This window comes from Corythoichthys intestinalis, chromosome 18 (genome assembly GCF_030265065.1).
Source record: "Corythoichthys intestinalis isolate RoL2023-P3 chromosome 18, ASM3026506v1, whole genome shotgun sequence".
Classification (NCBI taxonomy): Eukaryota; Metazoa; Chordata; class Actinopteri; order Syngnathiformes; family Syngnathidae; genus Corythoichthys; species Corythoichthys intestinalis.
This window is the reverse complement of record NC_080412.1, coordinates 32,148,338-32,171,937: the sequence shown is the minus strand read 5'-3', so window position 1 is coordinate 32,171,937 and position 23,600 is coordinate 32,148,338. Positions and strand designations below refer to the sequence as shown.

General features: G+C 37.2%; 1 protein-coding gene across 4 annotated transcripts in view; it reads left to right on the top strand.

The window, feature by feature from the left end:
- The window catches only part of cpeb4b (cytoplasmic polyadenylation element binding protein 4b), a 62,425-nt gene extending 39,365 nt beyond the window's left edge, over positions 1 to 23,060 (top strand). For all 4 annotated transcript variants that reach the window (XM_057820340.1, XM_057820339.1, XM_057820338.1 and 1 more), the window contains 6 exons: positions 392 to 562; positions 3,222 to 3,311; positions 3,383 to 3,501; positions 3,597 to 3,711; positions 10,378 to 10,559; positions 14,905 to 23,060. In XM_057820340.1, coding sequence (XP_057676323.1) covers positions 392 to 562; positions 3,222 to 3,311; positions 3,383 to 3,501; positions 3,597 to 3,711; positions 10,378 to 10,559; positions 14,905 to 15,132 — 905 coding nt within the window. In that variant the 3' untranslated portion in view covers positions 15,133 to 23,060. The remainder of the gene's footprint in view (positions 1 to 391; positions 563 to 3,221; positions 3,312 to 3,382; positions 3,502 to 3,596; positions 3,712 to 10,377; positions 10,560 to 14,904) is intronic.
- The last annotated feature ends 540 nt before the right edge of the window (positions 23,061 to 23,600 follow it).

Genomic DNA, 23,600 nt, shown 5'->3' with positions numbered 1-23,600 from the left:
CTATGTAGGCTATTGATCTAACTGCCTCTTTTGCTGAAATAAACAGGTGGTTATTTAGCACAGGATAATAACGAGTGGAAATGTTTCACTAAAAATAACATCGGCAGCAAGGTCACTTGCAAAATGTGCAAGTCTATCCTCCAACATGTTAAATACATGACCATCTGAAAAAGGCACCCATTTTGCTTTAGCTGACAGTCTTAAATACTCACATAGGACCTCATAAAACTCTTGCAGCAATCTACTCTGGAAAAAAAACTGCAACTATTTTGAAGCCACTGGCAGATGGTGGTGTTATTAAAGACACAATTCCAAAAGATGTCGGATTAAAACCATTGTTTCTGACCTCTCACCTGAGGAAATAAACCTTTCTTTCTGCCCTGCTTTTCAGGTCATTCTTCCCTCTTTCCGATGGAGGATGGATTCCCCGATGATGAGCGTGGTGATCAAGGCCTGGCTGGCCTGGGCTCTCCACACTGCTTTCCTCACCAAAATGGCGAACGCGTAGAGCGCTACTCACGCAAGGTCTTTGTGGGAGGATTGCCACCAGATATAGATGAAGGTACACGCGCATATGGCATATTGGCTTTCTGGGCCATCCAAGCAGTTTTGGTAAATCATGGTTTTACCAGAAGTAGTGGAAAAAAATGTCTAATGGTGGGAAACAAAATGGATGGACTTGTAGAAAAGGAACTTGTGGTGGGTTTATTTTTGGGTCAGTGCATTATGAAAAATAGCTTCAAAGTGAATAATTAAACTTAATAAAGTAATAATAATGACAATAATAATAATAATAATGCATTTTAAGCGCCTTTTAAAACACTAAAGGACACTGTAGAAGAGATGGATTAAAATTAACAAACACAGATTAAAAGCAGGATCAAAGTGTCGAGACAAAACACCAAAGTTAAGGATCAAGGTGGGTTAGAAAGATTGAACAGATGTGTTTTGAGTCATGATTTGAAAAGCGAGAGAGCTGATATGTTGCGAAGTCAGAGGGTAAGGAGTTCCAAAGCTGGGGTGCACAGTGACTAATCACTCTGGAAGTGAAGGTATTGAGATGGATACGAGGAACGCAAAGGTGGAGGGTAGAAGAAGAGCAAAGTGAACGGGGGGGAATGTTAATACTAGGGCTGCAGCTATCGGTTGCTTAGGTTATCAATTAATCAGTCAGTTAGTTCGAATAATCGAGTAATCGGATTATTGACATTTAATTCGTCGCAGAATAAATTTTAGGATATATAAAAATTAGGGCTGTCAAACGATTAAAAATTTTAATCGAGTTAATTACAGCTGAAAAATTAATCACAATTCACAATTAATCGCAATTCAAACCATCTATATAATATGCCATATTTTTCTGTGAATTATTGTTGGAATGGAAAGATAAGACGCAAGATGGATATATATATATTCAGCATGCGGTACTTAAGGACTGTATTTGTTTATTATAAAAATAAATCAACAAGATGGCATTAACATTATTAACATTCTGTTAAAGTGATCCATGGATAGAAAGACTTGTAGTTCTTTATGAAAAATGTTAGTACAAGTTATAGAAATTTTATATTAAAACCCCTCTTAATGTTTTCGTTTTAATAAAATTTGTGAAATTTTCAATCAAAAAATTAACTTGTAGCCCGCCATTGTTGATGGCAATAATTACTTACACTATAAAATCAGTCGCACCCAAGCGCCAGCAGAGGGCAGCAAAACTCCGCAAAACACAATTAACAAGTGGGCCTTTCACTCCTCTGTCATTTAAACCTGTCTGAGCTGGGCCAATTGCGTTAATTGCGTCAAATTTTTTAACGGGATTAATTTAAAAAATTAATTAACGCCCGTTAACGCGATAATTTTGACAGCCCTAATAAAAATGTTTATGCTTGCAATAATATTTATTTTAGCTTGCTAAGATTACACTTTCAAAAGAGCATTAAATGCAAATACAAAATAAAATTCCTGAGTGCTTCTTCAAACAATGCAGAATTGCACTTTCATTTCCCAAGAGCAATAAGCATTTGAAACAAAATTTAAATACCTGAGCTTAGCCTTAAAAGATATTAAACAAATAATAAAAGAGGATCTAAGTACAACAAAAGAATTGGCTAACTTGCATAGCAAAAGTCCGCTAGCTTAAATGCTATAAAATGCTAATGTTTTATTTTTAACAACGCTCTTTTCAAATCGTTCAAGCTCATACTCCCACAAAAAACTGCTAAATATAGTTCAAAACTAAATAACGAATGCATAAACAAACATATTTTCTCAAACAAAAACATACCTGGTGTTGGTCTTAACAGGGAGCAGCTGGATTCAGCCATGTTAGATTAGTTATTCACTGTGTCCATTAGAGGGCAGTGGATCCTGCCCAAATCAATAAAACTAAATGCAACACTTTTAAAACAAGCCATTACAACGTCACTCTAATTAAACAAGTCATCGAAGCAGCAAAATTTGATTTGAAGCTTTTTTTCTAATCGAATTACTCGAGTTAATCGGTTAATCATCGTAGCACTAGTTGATACAGAGGAAGTTACATAAATAGGGTGGGACCAGTCCATGAAGTGCTTTAAAGGTGATGAGCAGGCTCTTGTGGTTAATTCTTTAACTGGGATGCAGTAGAGTTGATGGAAGATGGGTGTGATGTGGGGGTTCGAGTGATGAGGCATGCTGCTGAGTTTTGAAGGAGCTGCAGCAAGTGAATACATTTGTAAGATTGCAAATTAATTCTTTTTTTTTTCAGGTAAATTTAATATAAATTTTGCATTTTAAATTGTTTTAAACTACCGTATTGGCCCGAATTTAAGACGGTGTTTTTTGCATTGAAATAAGATGGAAATAGTTAATGCAGTTATTGCAATTTTGTTGTTTTATCACAATAGATTGGTTTATTTACATTTCAAAAACCAGAACCCATTCATTTATGAATGTGATTGCTCTTTAGTTTACATATTTAAATGTTCAGATATTAAGATTTGAATGAGGCAGAATAACATGCTTTTTCCCTCAAATATATTGTTATAATTATTTGTTTCAGATGTACTGTAATTATTTTCTATATAAAAATTAATTTGGTGCTCAAAAAGTCTTTTTTCAAACTTGAGTCTTTAAAAAGAGGGGGTCGTCTTATAATCAGGGCCGTCTTATATTCGGGCCACTATGGTATATTTGGACATTTTGGGCTTCTTGAAAATTCATGGTCATTTCTTTTATTGTAGATGAGATAACTGCCAGTTTCCGGCGTTTTGGGCACTTGTTTGTTGACTGGCCTCATAAAGCCGAGAGCAAGTCTTATTTCCCACCAAAAGGTATGTTGAAATTAACAGCCTTCATCAAGCACGTCGATGGTGTGACTAAACGCAGTTGTTATTTTGTGCAGGCTATGCCTTTCTGCTTTTCCAGGACGAAAGCTCTGTGCAGGCTCTGATTGACGCTTGCATCGAGGAGGACGGCAAGCTGTACCTGTGTGTGTCCAGCCCCACCATCAAAGATAAGCCGGTCAGTTGGTACTTTCTGAAAATTTCTGTAGGCTTAGGTCATCTTGTTTCAAATTGTATCAAAGGTTTGAGGCTTTTTGACTTTGTGTTTGACAGGTCCAGATCCGCCCGTGGAACTTGAATGACAGTGATTTTGTGATGGACGGTTCACAGCCTTTGGACCCCAGGAAAACAATTTTTGTCGGAGGTGTCCCTCGCCCGCTCCGTGCAGGTATGCTTGTCTCCTGTTATGGAAGCACTTACATTCTCACACACTTCAGTTTTTTTGCTATGATGCTATTACTCCTTTGTTTGATGAAGTAAAAAATCTCATCCCCAAAGGGTAAAGATTCACATGTCACTTTCTGGTTCAAATTACTCTTTTGGGGGCTGTGTATCTACAAGGAATTGAGCTAAGGCTTGCAACAAATCGGGCAGCTACTTGGCCAACTTAGTGACTTTGTTGCTATATTTAGCTACTTTTCCAACCCCTATTTAAAAAAAAAAATGCCACTCTCTATGGTGTTATTGGAGACTTGTGGAGACTGAGACTGCCTCCAGATAAGATTTTCACACTGCACCTCAAGGCTGCAAATTAATGATACATGTGTAAAGCTACACAGTCTAACATTAACAATATCCCCAAGTCTTCATAGTATATCTGCATTACCTCTTGGTCATGTTTTTAAAAAAAAAATAACGTTGTCCATGCACCCTAAATTTAGTCTGCGGCCGTTTACATGGTGATGCTCCAAGAATACGACAAATTTCATGTTTTTATTTATATGTTTCCGTATCCATTTGAACAATGTCGCAATTCCACGTGAAAATGATATAGTATTTACACCAGGCCCTAGAGGGCAGTGCAGTTTTACAAGGCGACAGCTAATCATGCAGTTCCTTGACAACAACCTCCTAAGCCCGGCACTCCAAGCAATGATGTTTTTTTTTTAAATTATTATTTTTTTCTTTATCCCCCCTACATTTTATTTTGCAGTTGTATTCATGTTTTTCTGTGTATTTCATTTTTCTCTCGTATTTGTTGTCCTTTTGCTGTTCCTTACAAGTTTAAATAATTGTACAAATTGCTCGTCAATAAAAACAAAAATAAAATACATTTTGACCAAATGATTATTATTCCAAGACCTCGTGCTCATGATATACTCTTCCAAATGTACTTGCTTAGTTTTTATATCATATAAAACACATTAGGAGTAGTTGTTTAAATATTAAAATTGTAGCTTACAGGGAGGGGCATTATGAAGTACTGTCAAGCTAAATCTGGCTTATCCATACTCTACAAAATGAAACATTAACTTAAATGTTATTCTTTTCAAGCTGGAGAAGGACATGGCGTTGTTAAGACCTTTGTTCAGCAGATTTAAGGATCAAGTGTAAATTTTAAGGATGATTAAAAGTTTAAGTTTGGAAAATTAAATTAAGCCTTATACTAAGGAGCGCGCATATCCTGTAAAAGATTTGCCATCAGTGCAAGGCCGGAGGAGGTAGTTATTAGCAGGAATACATAACGAGCGAACACATCAACACGCGCACAATAAGGTTTCAAATATTAAATCCTACAAGTTAATGTTCAAAAGGGTGCAGTGGAGAGTAGAGGGGAAGTGTGAAGGTGAAAGCTGATGATTTCAGCAACTCTGCCATGCCGTGTGTGTCTGTTGCACCCCGACACAAGCTGATCACGTGTCTGAACACCAGCAAGCATTTGCTTACAGCTGACATTTCAAAGACTGGCAGCGAAGCAATTAAGTAAATGTCGGAACACATGAGCAGGGATAAAGCGTTGAGATCGTACTGATCAAAGCGGAGTTAAACATGAACAGCATGACAAAAAGTGGTTGGAGCTCAGAAGGGAAATGCTGGACAGATTGCATATATCATCCGCACCTTATGTTTCCATTGTAACAGTATGAAAATCATGGTTATATTTGTGCCTTTGATTCTCCAGCAATCATCCTGATATTTTAAAAGGGTAGCTAAAGATGTCAGTCAAATTTAAAATTTACTAATTTTAAGTCATCCTACCACATTAAAAGAAATGTTAATCCGTCAACAAACAAAGGCTAGGTTCAGACCACAGGTTTTATGCAAGAATCCGATTTTTCGAGTTTTTCCCGACTCGAGTGAGGCATTAACTTGACTGTCTGAACGGGACAAGTCGCAAAGAAGTGGACCATTTCAAATACGATACGAGTCACTTTCGTCAGTGGTTTAAATCTGATCTAGGCCACATTTTTTCAGAATATGGCGGCGGTCTGATCTGTCAAGTCTCCCAAATCGGAATTTATGCAGCAATTACGTCAGCAAAGAGCGAGAGCGGCAGTGATGTAGCAAGGCAAGGCAAATTATTTGTATAGCACAATTCAACACAAGGCAATTCAAAATGCTTTACGTCACATGAAGGTCATAAAAATCACATTAAATCAAAAGAATGTTAAAGGCAATCGAAACAGGAAATAAAATTATACATAAAAATCACATTAAATTGAAATCAGAAATGGAAATAAAGCAGAAAAGGAATAAAAACCAAATAGCTTGAAGTTTAAAATATGTAGACAGTTATGGATATGCTGTGATAAACAAAAGCGTATTTAGCCCTGATTTAAAGGACCTAACAGTTTTAGCACACTTCAGACTTTCAGGTAATTTGTTCCAGAGGTGAGTAGCATAATAACTAAATGCTGCCTCACCCTGCTTGGTTCTTGTTCATGGAACATACAGGAGACCGGTTTCAGACGACCTTAGGGGTCTAGATGTTTCATAGCAGTCCAACAAATCAAGCACGTTTTTTGGGCCAAGGCCATTAAGTGTTTTGTAGACGAGCAGTAATATTTTATAGTCTATCCTTTAACTCGCTGGAAGCCAGTGTAATGATTTTAAAACCGGTGTAATGTGGTCCAATTTCCTTGTATTTGTAAGGACTCTGGTCGCAGTATTCTGTAATAGCTGCAGCTTCCTGACTGATTTTTTTTTTTATCAAGACCTGTAAATATACCGTTGCAATAGTGCAATCTACTGAAAATGAATGCATGTATAAGTATTTCCATGTCTTGTTGAGTCAGAAGCCCCTTAATTCTGGCTATATTTTACATCCTGTCGACGGTTAATGAAGGGTTGAAAAAATATATGCGTGGAAAGTCGAGAATGTCAGACGTTTGCTATGCAAGTGGGGAAAGCGGCACAAAGCCAAAAAAGCGCACCAGAGTGGCCAAAACACTGACTTGTTTCAACGAAACAAAAGAGAGGACACAACAGTGTACCATCTCTTCAACGCCAAGCTTGGCTGCACCTCGGCCGTGAATGAACACCGTTTTATCGCCTCGTGCTTGCGTGTGTGCATACATTTGTGCGTGCGTGTTGATGGCATATGAGACTCCAGTTCAGTTTCACAGATGTTTATTGGTCATCAACACGCCGTAGAGTTAAAGTTAATACATACAAAATAAGGAAATACATCTGCTATATATTAAACACTGTAAACGTTAGCATTGCTACATTGAGGCTAATGGGGAAAAAGATAACCTACTTTAGCCTGCTATAAAACATTGGCGGTCTTCTCCAAAACGCAAACTTGCGGTTGAAATGTGACACTTCAAACATGAAAAATCGCTGGTCAACAGCATTTGCAAACGAAAAAATGAGAAAAAAATAAATCTAGGTTTACTGACACCACACGCAATGAGGAAAAGTGCTTTTATTGCTGAGTGTAAAGTGTATGGTAAGTAGTTTAGCGAACGTGCTTCCGGTGAACATTTAAAAAATAAAAGCACGTCATGTTCGTCATATAAATAATGATTTCTGGAGTTAATCCCACATACTTCAGAATTTAGACCCTACACTAAGAATAGCTTTAAAATGACACCTTTTATGAAAAATTGATTTAGTAAGCATCAACAAAAATGTCATCGTTAAATTAGTTAGAAAAAAAAAATTAGTCGACTAATCGTAAAAATAGTCAGCTGACTAATCGGGAGGAAATTAGTCGTTTGGGACAGCCCTAGTCTGAGTCAATAACTTTGCTAAGATTTCTGACTTAATTTGTAGCTGTAGGTGACAATGTGCACAGGTGCGTGCTTATCTTTGACCTTTCCTTTTTTGGCCCAAAAATGATCACTTCTGTCTTCTCCACAATTAGCTGGAGAAAATTCTGGCACATCCATTCATTGATTTGATGAATCAGGGAGACTAAGGGACTATAATCATGTGGGGACACACAAATGGAGCAGTGCAATAGCATTAGCAACTAGCCTGAACTCTGCTTTTACACAAGAGGCGGGCTTGACCACAGTCATAAAAAAAATAAATGAAGAAAAGGATAAGCCTGATAGTGCTTGGTTTTGTGTCCTCTTTTTGGAAACCAAAATATGATCACCCGGGAATCAAGTACGCTAGCATGTGTGGAGCTCAGTGCGTGACAGTCTGCGAATTAGTGCGCATGCGTAATACTTGAACCGGTTCAATAGTCATAGGCAGTCTGAACGGGCACGCAAATAACCAGACAAAAAAATTGGAATAGTGCATTGAGACCTGCAGTATGATCCTAGCCAAATTGTAATGTGTGTGTGTTTAAAAAGAAAAGGAGAACTCTGAAATCTTCTGAAATCATAAATGGTCATTGTGATACTTCCTGCCTTGGACACTTGAGCACAATGTAAAAGAAAGTCAAATATTCTGATATTTGTACAGTTGCAATGCCCAAAAAAAACCCTGTAAGACAACTTGGATTGTGAAAAACTCATAAATTAGGTCACTTGTGGCTCAATCTATTATGAGACAAAAGTCAACAGTCAACACCACACACAGATCCATTATTGTGCTTGACGTGGTTAAGGTTGCAGTTAGGCCGACTTTGGTCGCCCCTCAAATTGTGTGGCGCATAAACAAACATTTACTCCCTTTTAAACCTACGGACAATGTTGAACTCTTCAGTGAGCCGAACACGTTTTTGAATGTTGAATGTCAAGAGCCATTAAGTTGCCGTTCTGTTACATACCTATGGCATTTTTTTTCTGCCTGATTTGTGGGTTCGAATTATCAAGATTAGGGTTGCGTTCACAACTCTATAAATCAGGGGTCCCCAACATTTTTTTATCCACGCACCGGTGTCAAATTTTGCACCCTTATAAAATTTTGCACCCAAAGCTTTTGTGGCAGTGAAAAAAGCCCTCTTTTATATTCAGTTGGAATCTCAATGTTATCCAACGGCGCTAAAAAAAACTATTTGCAACATAAACATACATGTGCAACACGGAAATGGCATAAATTATTTCTTAATGACACGGCAAAGTCGTTAGGCGAGAGAGCTGCTTGCAGTTGTTGTGTGCAGCTAACATGGCAAATGTAAGTTAATATTCCTTTCTTTAAAGAAAGTTTGTAGTGTGTACTTTGGAATTGCTTCATTCGTGGTCATTTTTAACGTTACACACATGCCAAATTTGTCAGAACACCGGCATCGTGCGACAGAAAAATACAGCAAATATAAAATAACATTTGTTTTTAGCCCCATCGTGTTAAGTGCAGGGAAAATACAACTCACCCGCTGAATCAGTGGGAGGCCTGAGCTTGTTTCAGTGAGATGAGATGGTCCCGAGATGGGAAAGTGAGAGAAGCCCACTTCACAAAGATACGATGTTGGAAATTGTAGCACAGTTTTCAGTGCTCTCCTAGCGATGTCAGGATATACCGAAATGACTTTAATCCAGAACCTCAGTCTAGTCGTTGTCTCAAATGTACATCTAAGGTCGCCGTGATTTGCGATCTCTACAAGCTGATATTCCCGTCGCACAGACATGCTCGAATCACTCGGTTTATTCACATACGGGTCACAAATCCACTCCTTCGCAGTTCATGGGTCTTTAGTGATTGGGAAGTAGCATAGATTTTGTTGTCTTCGAGGTTGTAGGCTCATCTTCTGGCTCGTCTGGTAAATCTGTCCAAAGACGTCTGTTTTTCAGTCATTCTAGTGTGGGGGCTAATTATTTCCGGGAACAAATGTGATGCGCCCGCCCTACGTCATACATCATTATCGAGGACAAGCGCACATAGATATACAAAACAAGATGTACTGCTAGCAGTCCAATCAATGGATTTCTATGACAACATTCTATCCTGTAGTATTATATCTAGAGTAGACAGGGATATTGGTGTGTTAAGGGGCACACACCAAAGTTAATTTGGCCAGAATGCAGTCGTTAATAAGTTATTATTTCTGTGCGGCCCGGTAGCAAATGCGCCACAGACCGGAACTGGTCCGCAGCCCCGGTGGTTGGGGACCCCTGCTCTAAATGGTATGTTTGGCATAATAAGTTAATGGGCTTTTTAAATAATTTTTGTGCACCCCACTGTTTTGGTTCATTTGCACAGGATAAAAATGCGCAAAAAAAAATCACGCTCTTCCTGACCACGAGAATTACGAGAATGTGTAAACATTAAGGATATTTTGTAGTACAGAGGAGTGAGTGATAAGCGAAAAAGCAGCAGTATAAACAAAAGGCAGCAAAACTGCTGGCTGTTGATAGCCTTATTATTATCAATAAAAGCATTAGTATCACTTTTTGGGTTGAAACACTAACACATATTACAAATTTTTCATGTTCAAGTATAGTATTAAGATGAACACACTTTTATTTAAGATAAAACACATGCATATTTATCTTTTTTTCTGAAGAAAGGAGCTGTTCTTTTCCCTCATGAAACCCCGCTGAACTTTTAATCCATCTATTTATGGCTTAAAGTGCTAAAGTTTGCGGTCCTCATCAACTTGTGTTTTTGTGTAGTGGCCATGGCTACAAATTTACGAATATAAAGAGGTGGGAAACTGCACATAACTGACTGATTTTTTTGACTGATTTTGATGTGTGTATGTGTATCTTGTCCGCAGTGGAGCTGGCCATGATCATGGACCGCCTGTACGGCGGCGTCTGCTACGCCGGCATTGACACGGATCCTGAGCTGAAGTACCCGAAAGGAGCTGGGCGGGTCGCCTTCTCTAATCAGCAGAGCTACATTGCTGCTATCAGTGCTCGCTTTGTGCAGCTGCAGCATGGAGAAATCGATAAACGGGTTTGTGGAAAGAAATGTGACTTTGTCTCACATTTTTTCACAATTTTCTTTGCATCATCTTGATTCTTAACTCAAGGATTGTTTAGTCACGAGTGAAGATATGACGATGGCTTGTCAAAGCATAACACACATGTGATGCTCCAGTTTAAGATGTACTGTAGGTGTCCAACGAATAACTTCTTCTCTGTCGATATTAATAAATATACTTTTTAAGCAACGAATGCAAAACCAAGCAAGACTGAAATAACAAAGAAATGTGATCGGCCAATTTAAAATACCTGAAAAGTTTAGCATTATTATTTATCAGGTCATTGACTTTACTGCTACTACTAATGCTATTTAGTCACTCTTGGGTCACGTTGTAGAGAACATGTTAAGCAAAACAAATTTTTTAACATTTAGATAATCGTCAAAAGACACGGCTGAAAATCATGCCTTTACTGACTGACTTTTTGGAGATTAAAATCGTCTCAATGACTGATATGTTCACTTGGATTCAGATATCATTTAATGCCACAACAATAATAATGATGATGAAAATAGAAACAAAAGAAACTGAGGCGAAAAATGTATACGAATATCTGCTCAAACTGTGGCTGTGATTAGCAGTGTAGCTATATGGTAAAATGCTAAGTGCTATCCACAGCTTGTTTTTTTTTTTGTTTTTTTTTTAAACCAACCTCATCAACCCAATTTATCCATCCTCCCAAAATAAACCTAATTCCTAAAACATGTTAAAATATTTTAGGCGATAATATGGTTCTCTATGATTATTCATTTTTTAACAGTTGATGTAAATTAAATACAAATGTTTGATCATGAAAATGAAAAGCAACGGAAGCATACTATTGTTGGGCAGGGTGCTACCACTAGAGGGAGCCAGTGTACAGCACTTCAATACAGTCATTAATATAGAGCAAGGGTCAGCAACCTTAGATACTCAAAAGAGCCGTTTTGAGCATCTCCCGCCAAAAATTAAAATACCAGATGCCACAAAAGCCCTTTGACATCTAATATTTAATGAATTGCAACAACAACATTTTTTTAGCACAGTTTATCGGTTTGGGGGCGAAATAGTTTCTTTATTTTTTTTGTATATTAAAACAGCACCATCATCTTCAAATTTAGAATTAGGTTTGAAAAATGTACAAACTAGTTTGATTTAAATACCTGTTAACTCATTGGTTGTCATTGACAGCGACAGATGTCCAATCCGTTTGAAATGGATTGGACATCTACAAGTGATAAACTTGTTTCAATGCATGGCAGAAACATAAAAAGACCTTTCACCGCCCTACCAAAATGGCCACATGGCAGCCATGTCGGTAGAGGTGAAGTCAATGGAGTCACATTAAAATGGAGTTATAACTTATTTCTCAACCGATTATTCTTGACGTCCAAACTAGAGTTGTCCGATAATTACTTTTTTACCGATATCCCGATATTGTCCAACTCCAAAAATACGATACCGATATCAAACTGATACCTTTATATGCGGTCGTGGACTTAACATATTATGGCTAATTGTATTACGATGCCCCACTGGATTCTTTAATAATTATAAATGTAACAACTTCAAGGTTTTCCAAAATAATAAACATTCTGTAAAAAATAAGAACAACTTCAAGTTATGGAGAAAGTGCCTATATTGCACCTCTATATTTATTGTTGACATCAGTTTTTTTTGTTTTTTTTTGTTGGAAGTACAAAGTGCCAAAACCGGTGGCGAAATTATCCTATATCATTTGAAAATCTTTTATCGGCTGATATTGTCTACCTGATAATATTGCATTCGCTGCCACCATTCCATTTCAAATAGATTGGACGTCTACTCGTGATAAGCTTGTTTCAATTCACAGCGGAAGGATGAGTGTTGGGCTGCAGCTATCGAATATTTTAGTAATCGAGTATTCGACTGAAAATTCTATCGATTAATAATAGAGTAATCGGATAAAACATTGTTTTATTTTAGGTAAAGAGCAATTATAAATATACATGAGAAAACAAGACATTTCATCTTTTATTGAACCGTTTTCAGTCAATCATCTTTTTCAGATGTACGTACATTGTTGAAAACAGCCAACAATTGCATGTTGGATGTGGGTAGACAAAAAAAAAGTTCACTGCTTTCACTCAAAAAAACTTCTTGATCTTATTAAAATAAATCTTATTTCTTACCTAAAAATATCATTACTAGGGCTGTCAAACGATTAAATTTTTTAATCGAGTTAATCACGGCTTAAAAATTAATTAATCGTAATTAATTGCAATTCAAACCATCTATAAAATATGCCATATTTTTCTGAAAATTATTGTTGGAAATGGTATTCACAATTTAAAAATTAATTAATCCTAATTAATCGCAATACAAACCATCTATAAAATATGTGATATTTTTCTGTAAATTATTGTTGGAATGAAAAGATAAGACACGAGACGGATATATACATTCAACATACTGTACATAAGTACTGTATTTGTTTATTATAACAATAAATCAACAAGATGGCAATAAAATTAACATTCTGTTAAAGCCATCCATGGATAGAAAGACTTGTAGTTCTTAAAAGATAAATGTTAGTGCAAGTTATAGAAATTTTCTATTAAAACCCCTCTTAATGTTTTTGTTTTAATAACATTTGTAAAATTTTCAATTAAAAAATAAACTAGTAGCTCGCCATTGTTGATGTCAATAATTACACAATGCTCATGGTGCTGAAACCCATAAAATCAGTCACACCCAAGCGCCAGCAGAGGGCGACAAAACACCAAAAAACACAAGTAACAAGTTGACATTACACCGTGCTGTCAGTTTAATCTGTTTGAGCGGGGCATGTGCGTTAAATGCGTCAAATATTTTAACGTGATTCATTTTAAAAATTTGTACCGCCCGTTAACGCGGTAATTTTGACAGCTCTAGTGTAAATAAATTGTTACTTTGCTATCAAAAGCTCTGTTTGTCTTGTTGTTTGTTATTTTGTAGAAGGAAAACATTATTCAGATGTTTGGGATGTCACAATAGCAAAAAACAGCTGTGTTAAAGTCAAAATTATGTTTGAAATGTATGCTTTTACAAAAAGCTCAGTTTCTCTTTTTTTTTAGCAGAAATTGGAAAATTGCTCAAACTAAGCTATTTTATAATGCTGATATCTAAAGAATGGAAAAAGATATAAACGTACTTTTTTCCTGCTGAAAGAAGAAAGTCTAATCTTTCTTTTGGTGGGTTCCGTGTTTATATAGCAATAGAACAGAATTTTCTGTGGGCCTTGCAAAATCTGTCAAAATCCAGTAAAACGGCCGGGAGCGAAGGGGGTTGCTCCGGGGAAAATGGCTTGGAGTGAATGAGTTAAGGAAGGCCGCGTTTCCCATTAGGACCAGAGCACACCCGCAGGATAAAACAACATTTCTGGATAAAAAAACATTTCTGTTTCCAGCGGCTGTGTGAAGGATGAAAAGTAATTAGAAAATGAATCCAGTTGTAGTGAAACGAAAGCATATGACGGTTAGCAACGGTTTGGCTTTGACTTTTTGTCTCTGTTGCTTTGCCATCTTTGCAGAATTTGCGGGAAAGCGTTAGCATCGTCCTTATAATGAATAAAGTGACGTATGCTGTGAAGCAGTCGGCACATTTGTAGTTTTTTTTTTGTGTGGCAGGGTTCCTGCCACCCTCCTTAAAAAGTTAGTGCCAGTGAAAGTGATACAGACCCCCTCAAGATATAAATGGGGTATCATTCAGCTACCGTATTTTTCGGACTATAAGTCGCAGTGTTTTTCATAGTTTGGCTGGGGGTGTGTCTTATACTCTGGAGCGACATATGTGTGAAATTTTTAACACATTATTATATCATTTCACATGTTATTTTGACGTTTTGGAGTGACACTGATGGTTTGGTAAACTTGTTAGCATGTTCTTTATGCTATAGTTATATGAAAAACTCTTTATAGCTATGTTACGTTAACATACCGGCCAAGTTCGAATTTTATTGTTCATGCATCATGTAACATTATCCTACTTTACACTTATTCAGCACTTATATGTTGTTCTCTATTGTTTTTTTTTTTTCAAATTGACTTTCAAGATGACATATCTGTTCTATGTGTTGGATTTTAGCTAGTAAATTTCCCCCAAAAATGCGACTTATACTCCGGTGCGACTTGTAGTCCGAAAAATACGGTAGTGGTCGGTCAACATATCATCACAAATGTTATGAATATATTTTATAAAGGTTAAAAAGTTATATCGTGTTGTTTTAAGGGAAATTTAGCGATTTCCTGATGTTTTCACTTAATATTGCTTTCGAGGGCCCGCAACACGTTTTCATTGGATTCCCTTTTCCAACTGCAGGTGGAAGTGAAGCCATACGTGCTGGATGACCAGCTGTGCGACGAGTGCCAGGGGACGCGCTGCGGCGGCAAGTTTGCGCCGTTCTTTTGCGCCAACGTCACCTGCCTGCAGTACTACTGTGAGTACTGCTGGGCGGCCATCCACTCGCGCGCCGGGCGTGAGTTCCACAAGCCGCTAGTGAAGGAGGGCGGCGACCGGCCACGTCACATCTCGTTCCGCTGGAATTGAGCGGCGGGAGGGCAGGCGAATGGGTCGGCACAAAGGGGGAGCAGTATGGCAAGGTAGTGCAGGAGTCGCAAAATCATTTAATGAATAAATGCACTTTTCTGTTGCTGGTTCCTTTTTACTCGACAAACCTTTTTTTAAGTTCTTATTTATATTTTCATGAGAGAAAACAGGATTTATATCTAAGTATGTCCAGCAATGAAAAAAAAAAAGTTCTCCCCATAAAGCATACAGTATATAGGAAAGTTTGAGTGTGCTATGGTACTCTGCTATTCAATTGGCATGCTTTTCTCCATGTATTTTGTTTTTATGTTTGTTTGTTTTTAAATGAGCCCCCTAGACAAATACTCTTTGATTTGACATTCTCAATGTTGTAGCAGAGCTCGTTTTAGATTTCCCCAAAACGCCAACACGAAGCTCCAGTGAGTAAATGTGAATTTAGAAAAAAAAAAAAAAGGTGTTGCTGAAGAAGAGTGCACTTATTTCCCGTTCTCGAATATACCAGTATACCTTTAGTTGATAACCAAAGCTGTTTTATTAGCTTGCGGCACAAGATAGAAACGCCCTAAAAGCCAAACACACTCACTCTCAGAAAAAAAAAAAAAATCTTGAAACATAATTCCGATCTCCATCTTGACATGCAAGAACTAATACCTCAATCTCAGCTGCTAATGTGCCGGATGCAGTTATAAGACAAGAACAGCAAGTCAAACGCCTGCCCGTGTTCTCGTGCTTTTTCTGGGCGGAGCTACGATGTTACTCGCACACTTTTTGTACTCGCTAGCTTCGTCACCACCAGTTTATTTTTCTAACGGAAACCTACGCGGTCGTGCGCAGAGTGCATTACGGGAATGTATGGCAATGGGAGGCTACGGGCCCCCTCCCCACTCCTCCACCTCCTCGCTTTTAGATCCAGGACCCAACCGCACATCTGAAGAAAAAAATAGGCAAAAACAACCAAGAAGCCTTTTTTTGCTGTTTATACGGTGCTGCCACCAATTAAAACGACACAAAGCTCTATTTTACAGCAGCGAGTCAGCCAAGCAGTTCAAATGGCCTCTTAGACCCCCCAGCCAAGCTAATCCTACCCAGCATCTATGTGTTTTTGAAGCATAACTGAAGATAGTCTATTACTATACACTCGCTCGAGGAGGCCCACTCCTAAGTCCAGCAGTTTAGGGAACCAAAGATGGTTGTGCGTTCGTGGGTCGCTTTGTAGCTCATTTCGTTTTTAGATGATTTAAATCAATCTATCACTTGTGTCCACCACCACGTCCCCTACCTGACCTCTCCAACCCATGCGAAGGAGTCCAGAGAACCAAAGATTGGCCTTAACAAAAAAATGTTAGCATTGCAGTAAAATACGTATACATATACAGACTTCCTCCTCTTTCCCCAACACAAACATTAAAGTGCACATTCACACAGTGGAAGTCAAAAGACAAAAGTCCTCCCATTTTCATAAGGGGTAGGATTGCATAGAAAACTTGATTTTGCTCACGAGTGAGAATCCTCATATAGCTTTTTGCACCCGGGATATTTTCAAACACTTTGTGAAGAATTTGCTGTTCAAATGAGATGACAAAATTATTTTATACACGGCCTGCTGATTTTTTGGAACAGTGTTTTCTAGCTAAATTATTTTGTCATGCACATATAAGCATTTATTATGCACTACTTTTCTAAATATTTTTTTCTTTCCTTTTTATTTCCGACAGTCATTTTAGGCACATTTTTCACAAATATGGGGAAACTCCTTTTTGCAATACCTCAATTTTTTCACATTGTGAAAGGTAGCTTTTGTACTTTTGTTACTGAGAGATCTGCGTATATGGAAACGTTCATTTTAAAGAAGAGGAAAAAAAAAAAAACGAGTGGAGCGATTTCAAGATATTTGATATTATTTTCAATTATGCTTTTTATACATTTCAGTGCTGAGGACTCTTTACAACTAAGTGCGACGTCACATCTGCCGAGGAGAGACCAAAGTGTATCCGCTCTTTTGGTCTTCGTAGCTTTTCCAACACTCGATGTTTCCACTTGGTGATCAATAGTAATTCTATTAGCATGGCGAGAAAATCATTTAAAAAAACAAAAAAGAAAAAAAAAAGAAAAAGTTGTAATCTTAAAACTTGATGTTAAACATGACCTTTCCTCTCCCTAGTCACTCCATTTCCTCAAATAGTGGTTGCCACTCTGCTGAGCCTTTTTAAACTTGGTTACTAACCAAAACAGCAGTAGTGTATTACAAAAAAAAAATGGCTTCCCGTACCAGCACAAATTCACAGCCGAGTAATCAAACACCAGAGGTGGGTAGAGTAGCCAAAAATCGTACTCAAGTAAGAGTAGCGTTACTTCAAAATATTACTCAAGTACAAGTAAAAAAAAAAAGGTATTCGATGGAAAATCTACTCAAGTACTGATTAATTCCTTATAATGAAACATAACTGAAACAAAGTGTCTTTGGAAATCAGACTTCTTGTAACCAATATACTTTGTTTTCACAGATTCCTGTACTATTTCACCTGTTTGTAGTGTTACCGCTGTACCTAATCATGGTTTTACACGTTGTGCATATGAAATACACGTTAGCGAATTAGCTAATTAGTTTAGCGCTCGACGCTAACTGTTAATATCTCAAAAACAACAACAATAAAGGCTAAACAGTACAAGAGAGTCCGTGTACTCACCTCTTATAGACGCACACGGGTCTTAGCAACACACTCAGGACATTTTTCAATGGCGTACCGCAAGCAATACGTCACTTTCGTTCATTAATATTCATGACATTAGCTACTGTTGCTAACTAGGGAGAAGCCACCGGTTGTCCGACTGACAATGACATTCTCCTGTTACAACAAGCTATCCTTTACCATCAGCCCTGTCTGTCTCATATATCCTCTGGTTGTCCTACGTCTCTTACCGTTCTTGGGGGTGATTTAGTTAGCTTTGTGTAACGATCGCAAATGCTACTCAGTGACAGCCAACAAACATTTTTAATTTTTTCATTGATGAGAAATCTTAATTCTATAATTTATTTACACTTCCCCCTTACTAAAATTGTAACAGAAACGGTAACAGTGGCAGTCAGATACCATTGTAATTCTTTTCAGGTCATTCATTGTCAGACAGAAGCAGTACGGCACAACGTTACGCAAAAAAAATAAGTTAAAAATATAAAAATGGCTTACCTCTTTGTCCTCTGAAACACCATGACAACCCAACAAACTGTTTACTGCATATGAAATGTGAATGGATTCACCGAGCTGGTGTTAAGTCCGCGCAAGTTGATTCGGTCTTCACATCTTTTCCTCCCGAGTTTTTGGTTTCCGGAAACGTATGAAGAAAACATCCTTCATGTGTCGTAATGTCTAGAGTCGTTTCTACAAGTTCCAAAAAAGAAATGCGTGATTGGCATGTTCATTTTTGAAAGATTACCGGAGAAAAGTGGCACAAATTACGTTGTTTTTATGCGAGGGCGGGTCTATAATGTCCCACTTCGGCTTTACTTCCACTTTACGATGCGACGTCACGGTCTAAAAATAACATGCGTGCGGTACGCCATTGACACGACTTGAAACTACATCTGGACATCTGAAAGACGAGGAGCAACGAACTATCTCTCTTCCCCTCTCGCTCCAAAAATAACTTGCGCACAGAAGCGCGACTGCCGGGTCGCCCTGCCTGTCTCATACACATATTTATTTTCCACTCTTTTAAGAAGGAGTAAACCTCTCGCTCAGCAACAAGCAGCATCCATCATAGCATGGTGCGTGCGTCCGTTAAAGGTGTCCGAACAGCAGACGTGTCTGGAATTTCGTTCCGCTATGAGTTGCTGTCATAAAGTTATTAGGGAAAAATCATCGTTTTTGAACCTTTATGTAGGGTGACCGTGTTATGATTTCCCAAAAGAAAGACACTCAGCCCGGCCTCAAGATACTTGAATTTTACTCGAAGTTCACTCAAAGATGCCTATATCACTTTAATATATTTAAAGTGTGCCCCCTCACTCTGGATTGAAAAATGCAGTTAGGAAAAAAAAAAAAAAGTGTATAATATATATATATATATATATATATATATACATATAGAATGCATACCCATGGAAATGTAGTCCAGTCAATACACATACACACAGTAGGCTATGTGCCAACTAAACATTTTTATAAATTACTATCACGACAATTGTCCTTGACGAATTGTTATTCCCATTCCATTGATATTATCATTCAAAATTCTAGATTGCACACAAACAATAACCGAAATAAACTGACAAACTATTCAACCAGCATGTTTCCAAACGTAGCAGTTCAAAACTACGTTTCCCATAATGCCTAGCGTGGTTTAGCTTACTGATAGCTAGCTGAGGCAAAAATCAAACTTTGCTATAAAAGTTTACATTCATCGGCAGCGCACCGATGCGACACCAAACGGGATTTTACAGTCAAAGCTCCGACAGAAGTCAACAGTTGCCATTATATATGTATTTATTGTAAAAAAAACTTAACAACTGGGCAGGCGTTGTGGCCAAATCGTCAACCCAGTAGATGGCGGTAATGCCTCATGATAGGGGTAAACTGCCAGCAAAAACAAGAAGAACTACTCCTTCCCTCCCTACTACTAGGAGCCATGTCACCCAGCGGCCGGAGGGATTCTATTCAAATTGGTCCCGTGAAAAATCATAAAAACCGGACATTTTTATGAATTTATAAAACCCGCCCGGACGACGAGGATACTACGTGAAAGTAGGACTTGTCCGGGCAAAAGAGGACATTTGGTCACCCTACCTTTATGAATCGTAATCGAATTGTCACGTGTCGAATTGCGATGCATTCTTTTAATCGATTTTTTGAACTCCCATGTGTAAAATGTTTTCCAAGAGTTTAAAAAGATACCGAGTCACCGCGTTAAATGCTAATGCTAACGCAAACGCTATGCTAACGCTACAAATTAGTTTACTGTGTGATGATCACTCAGTACAGATCTTTTAAAGGCTAAAGCAACATGGCATATCTAGCCAAGATATAAGAAAGCAAAACTTACCAAGCAGCACCTGACACATGTTTGACAAAAAAGGCCTGGAATGGGCACGGGCTTACTCACCGGCCGCCACATGAGTGACACGACCAAACGCTGCTAAATGCGTGCTAACTACACATACAATAAGAATCGCACATTGTATTGTGAATTATTGATGAAAACTATGGAGAATTTTCATTTCGTTCTTGTGTCTTCAGACAACACCTGGCTTCCATCTCGTTATGTTTGTCTCCCAAGACACATTTTCAGCTGGTCATCGTGACGTCTTCGTCATGAAAAAATTTTTCATTGATGAAATATTTTCGTTATCGTTCAATCGGGTCCGATCACGTCATTTTCAAAGTATCGGAATCGGTAAAAAAATACGGGACATGCCTTTTTTTAATATATATACACTATATTTCTTAATTAAATAGTTTTCTAATTGTATTTAACGTTAAGGACCTAATATATTACACTCATCCAGAGTCTTTAGTTTAGGCTTAAGGTAGGGTTATCAAAGTTAACCCGATAACGGCGGTAATTAATTCTTTAAAAAATGTATCACGTTAAAGTATCTAACGCAATTAATGCATGCGCTGCACGACCCACTAATGCAGTCTGTTCTAACTGTAATGGCCCCGTTTTACCTATTTAGAGAGCTAAAAGGCAGCGTAAAATGAACAGTGAATTTTAGCAGCCTGTGGAGCCTTTTTTTAATTGGCTAAAGCCTTACAATCCCTCTCCCTACGATTAGAAACATCGTGGGAAGCAATGTGGGGAAGAAAGGTTGTAATTGAGCTTTTTCTTAACACCCTATGTTATTTCCCAACGCAGAGAAGATATATATCATCATGGTTGCACTTCCTATCATGCATTTGGTCATGGCTACAGTGTCATTTACTGAAAGTTCAACAAATCCACTAGATGGCAATATTTAGTCGCAATATACAAAGTCACATATCCTTTAAGAATTACAAGTCTTTCTATCAGTGGATCCCTCTCACAGAAAGAATGTTAATAATGTAAATGCCATCTTGAGGGTTTATTGTCATGATAAACAAATACAGTACTTATGTACTGTATGTTGAATGTATATATTCGTCTTGAGTTTTATTCATTTTTTTTCTTAATGCATTACCAAAATGTATATGATCGGGGAAAATTATCGGGAATGATTGGAATTGAATCGGGAACAAAAAAAAAAGCAATCGGATCGGGAAATATCGGGATCGGCAGATACTCAAACTAATACGATTGAACGGGATCGGATTGGGAGAAAAAAAACATGATCGGAACAACCCTACTGGCTATATAAGTACTCTACATTTACCATTTTAAATGTAACTGAGTAAATGTAACGCGTTACTACCCACCTCTGTCAAACATATTCACTCTGCACCACTAACCACTACTGTACAGTTGAGAGAATTAAGACCAACCAGCAATTACAAAACTCCACTGTATGAGGAAATGGATAAAGGAGGAGAATGCAAAAAGATTAGTTTGGACACTTAACTCTGAATCTCGTATCACAAGAATGGATGTTTGGTGTTTAGATATTTTAATATTTGAAGAAAAAAATATATGAATATCTCTCTCTATATATAGTATCTATATTCTTGAACTTGCCAACTAGCACCTATCGTAATCCTTAGCATGCATGTCGAAAAACAAACAAAAAAAAAAGACGCGCGCAAGTGAGGTGAATTAGCTCGGAAGTTAACTGTTGTGGTGTGCACCAAATGTTTCTGGACTAAGGACAACCCTGACCCTCAAAATACCCTCGACCCCTAAACCCTCAATCTCCCTCGTCTCACATTGGTAGACCTCAGCGGGATGCGCTTAACACAAAAAGCGAATAGGCAAGCGTGAACGTTTCAGAAACGAGCATCCTTCAAGAACACTGTTTGAAAAAATAAATAAAAGACTTGACCTATGCGGAGGAAGGGGAGCGTAAAGACTTGAATGTGGTAAAAAAAAAAATAGAATTTTAAAAACAATGTTGCAAGTTAACTTTCAAGTTGTTATGTGCAATACTTCTTTTGAACCTTTTTCCAGACGAAAGACTCTTTGCAATGTAATTCTTTCAAATGCCATTTTTAATTATTGCAGACATTTAATTAAAGAAGATGTTAATATGTTTTTTCACAGTCATTTTCTACTGTTTAATGTAATCCTTTTCATGCTGGTGTTTGTAAAAAAAAGAAGAAAAAAAGAAATCCAACTATTTGTACTAATATAAATAATTGAAGTTATTTTTAAAACATTTAAAAAAGTTTTTGTGCTCATTTGCTTATTTTTTGGGTTTGTTTTAAGCTACTGTGATTGATTGCATTGTAATTACTAGGTCAACAATGTATTTAGCTGTTTATTGGTATATTTTTAATTGGAATGTATAATTGATTTTTATAATTTTGATCAGATTTTTGTTATATTTTTGAGGTGAAGCTTTTAATATGTTAAAGTGTCTAGTTTTTACTAATTGCTATATTGTGCTCCACAATATATGTTTCACATTTTCTGAAGGAAAATAAATATTTAAATATTTGTCTGTTAATGTTACTTAATGGCAAGATTTCAATAGTTTTTAACTGTGTATGGGAAGGTTTGTTGTATTTATTAATTTTTTTTTCCTTTTTCTTTTTTTTACTTCAGGTATCACCTTAATTTTTATTGTCATTTCACTTTATAAGTTCCTATTTTTGTATTTTCCTTTCTAATAATTAAGTTATGTAATACGGATATGTCCATATTTCTAGGAGTTGGTCTGTAGAAGTACTAGTGAAACGAAAAAGAAAAATCTAATGTTATTTAATTGTTTGCGGCCAACTATTTATATAACAGTATGCATAATTTTTCAATATTTGTAATGTGAAATGTTGAATGAAATAAATCTTAACTGTGATGAATATGGCCATGTATCGTCTTCATTCATATTGAAGGAGTAAGTAAAAAAGTTAAAAAAAAAAAAAAAAAAAAAAAAAAAAAAAAAAAAAATTAAAGCGTAAATTAGCCCCACTGTTAGCATGGATTAAAGTCCTCCGTCGTATTGACGGGAATCAGTCAGCAGGGGGTGCTGGTGTGTGGTAATGCATGAGGGAATCATTGTCATTTAGTGATTCTTTTTTCATATATTGCGGTGGGTTCTGGTCACCATAAACGGCGAAAAATGAGGGATCTGTGTACTTTACAAATCATTGAAGTATTATTATTGAAATACGTCTAGAATTAAAGGTTAACCATACATGTCCAATTAATGGAAATAGGTTGATTTACCTTAACTGAATTAAGCACTTCAAATACCGCCTCGACAATAATTTCTCTGCAATGTTTTTTTTCCCGGCAGTGTAATTTAAAAAAAAAAATTAACTGAAAAGACTTTCAAAAGATTTTTTCCCCACTTTCTTCTGTGTTGGGCAACAGTGAGGCAAATTACAGAAGGGCTTGCT